General features: G+C 31.9%; 1 protein-coding gene across 1 annotated transcript; it reads right to left on the bottom strand.

Moving 5' to 3' along the window:
* Positions 1-804: 804 nt before the first annotated feature.
* Positions 805-1,509, bottom strand: LOC140877916 (uncharacterized). Its single transcript, XM_073281518.1, has 2 exons — positions 1,070-1,509; positions 805-892 (listed from the first exon to the last, which is right to left on the bottom strand). Exons 1-2 carry the CDS (start codon positions 1,507-1,509, stop codon positions 805-807), a joined length of 528 nt encoding a protein of 175 aa, XP_073137619.1.

The following is a 1,509-nucleotide window of genomic DNA, read 5'->3' as shown; positions in this document are numbered from 1 at the left end:
AAGACTGATAATTATAATATCATACTAAGGATCATCTTACACTTGTTTCGAAATACCAATAAAATGTTATTAATGAATATTATTAACCATAAGGATGGTTTTTTTGAATAAGTATTGGTATTGATTACAATATCGTATTAATTAGTACCATTTTTCTTCAAAATGCCAAGATCCAGTATTTTGTTACTCATTCGGAGTATTTGATTGACCAAAATACGTATTTCAAAGCTCAAATTTAGCATTTTCTTGGACATTATAAGTACTTAAAAAAATATACTTCTAAATATGTATTTTTAATGTAAAAAACAAAATGTGAGATGAATTTCATGAATGCGTACGGCTTTTTAAATATGTATTTTCTTGGACATTTTTGCTAGTGTTTATTCATCATCAATGCGTACGGCTTTTTAATTCAGAAAGCTAGTACTATTTAAATGGTTTTGAGTATTTATACATCATATTTGAGAACTTAAGTTCATCAATTAAGTATTATACAAGCACACTAGGCCTAATCCCGATAGTAATTGATCAGTAAAATTTTCACTAGTGTGTGGCAGTGAAAAATAAATTTATGATATCAGTTTTGTTTGCAATTATATGACTAAGGTGCATCACATAAAAATTTCCTAATATATGCTAGTGATTAATAAATATCTCATAATATATCATATAACCAAACCATCGAAAATACAAAAGTTTAACCACAATATATATCAAACCAGTAGGACAAAACACATGACAAATTGTCTCATATGACACACAATAACACAATAGAGAAAATGCATTAACTAAACCATCGAAACATCAATACGTAACACGACCAGATCTTGTACGTTTTCTGGCACACCCATGAACGGTTGTTTCTTTCTCTTGCTCCAACAAATTCTTATGGCTGCCAAAGAAATAAAATAAAATAATTAAGACATTGCTGGACATATATAAAAAAAGAACCAAAACAGTTGAATAAAAATGTGAAATAAATAAACAGTAAACGATTTTTTATGGGATGACAACCAATTAGTTGATGGCTTCTTTACAAGTTCTTCTGTTGTGCCCTGTCCTACCACACCTCTTACACTTTGTCACATGATGTTCAACTTGAGAAGGAATCCTCTGAGTCTTTCTACGCCCTGGTTGACTGCGCACTGTAGGAGCATAAATTATATCTCCTTCATCGATATATCCTTCGTACATGTCGAAGGTTGGAATTGGATTGATTACACCTTTGTATGATTGTCGATACCTTTCCATTTTGAAAAAATCATCACAAAATCGATACACCGACAAGGACTTGGATTCTATACAGGCACAAGCATGCTTACATGGAAGCCCATAAATTTGCCAAGCTCGACATGAACAACTCAACAAATTCAAATCAATGGCAAAAGTTTTATCCATATCCACCACCTCAAACCTTGATCCACTTGATCTATGAACCTTCAAGGTACGAGATTTACTACATGCGAGTGAAACATCCTTCTCTTTTCCAGGGCTTAATTCTTGGACCAT

This window comes from Henckelia pumila, chromosome 2 (genome assembly GCF_033568475.1).
Source record: "Henckelia pumila isolate YLH828 chromosome 2, ASM3356847v2, whole genome shotgun sequence".
NCBI lineage: Eukaryota > Viridiplantae > Streptophyta > Magnoliopsida > Lamiales > Gesneriaceae > Henckelia > Henckelia pumila.
The sequence above is the reverse complement of the archived record's forward strand: the minus strand, read 5'-3'. Positions and strand labels throughout refer to the sequence as shown.

Excerpts from the sequence above, each read along its gene's own strand:
- LOC140877916 (XM_073281518.1), bottom strand. The coding sequence starts at position 1,509 with ATGGTCCAAGAATTAAGCCCTGGAAAAGAGAAGGATGTTTCACTCGCA. Across the intron at positions 893-1,069 it reads CATGTGACAAAGTGTAAGAG|CCATAAGAATTTGTTGGAGC; the intron begins GTGTGGTAGGAC and ends TTTCTTTGGCAG.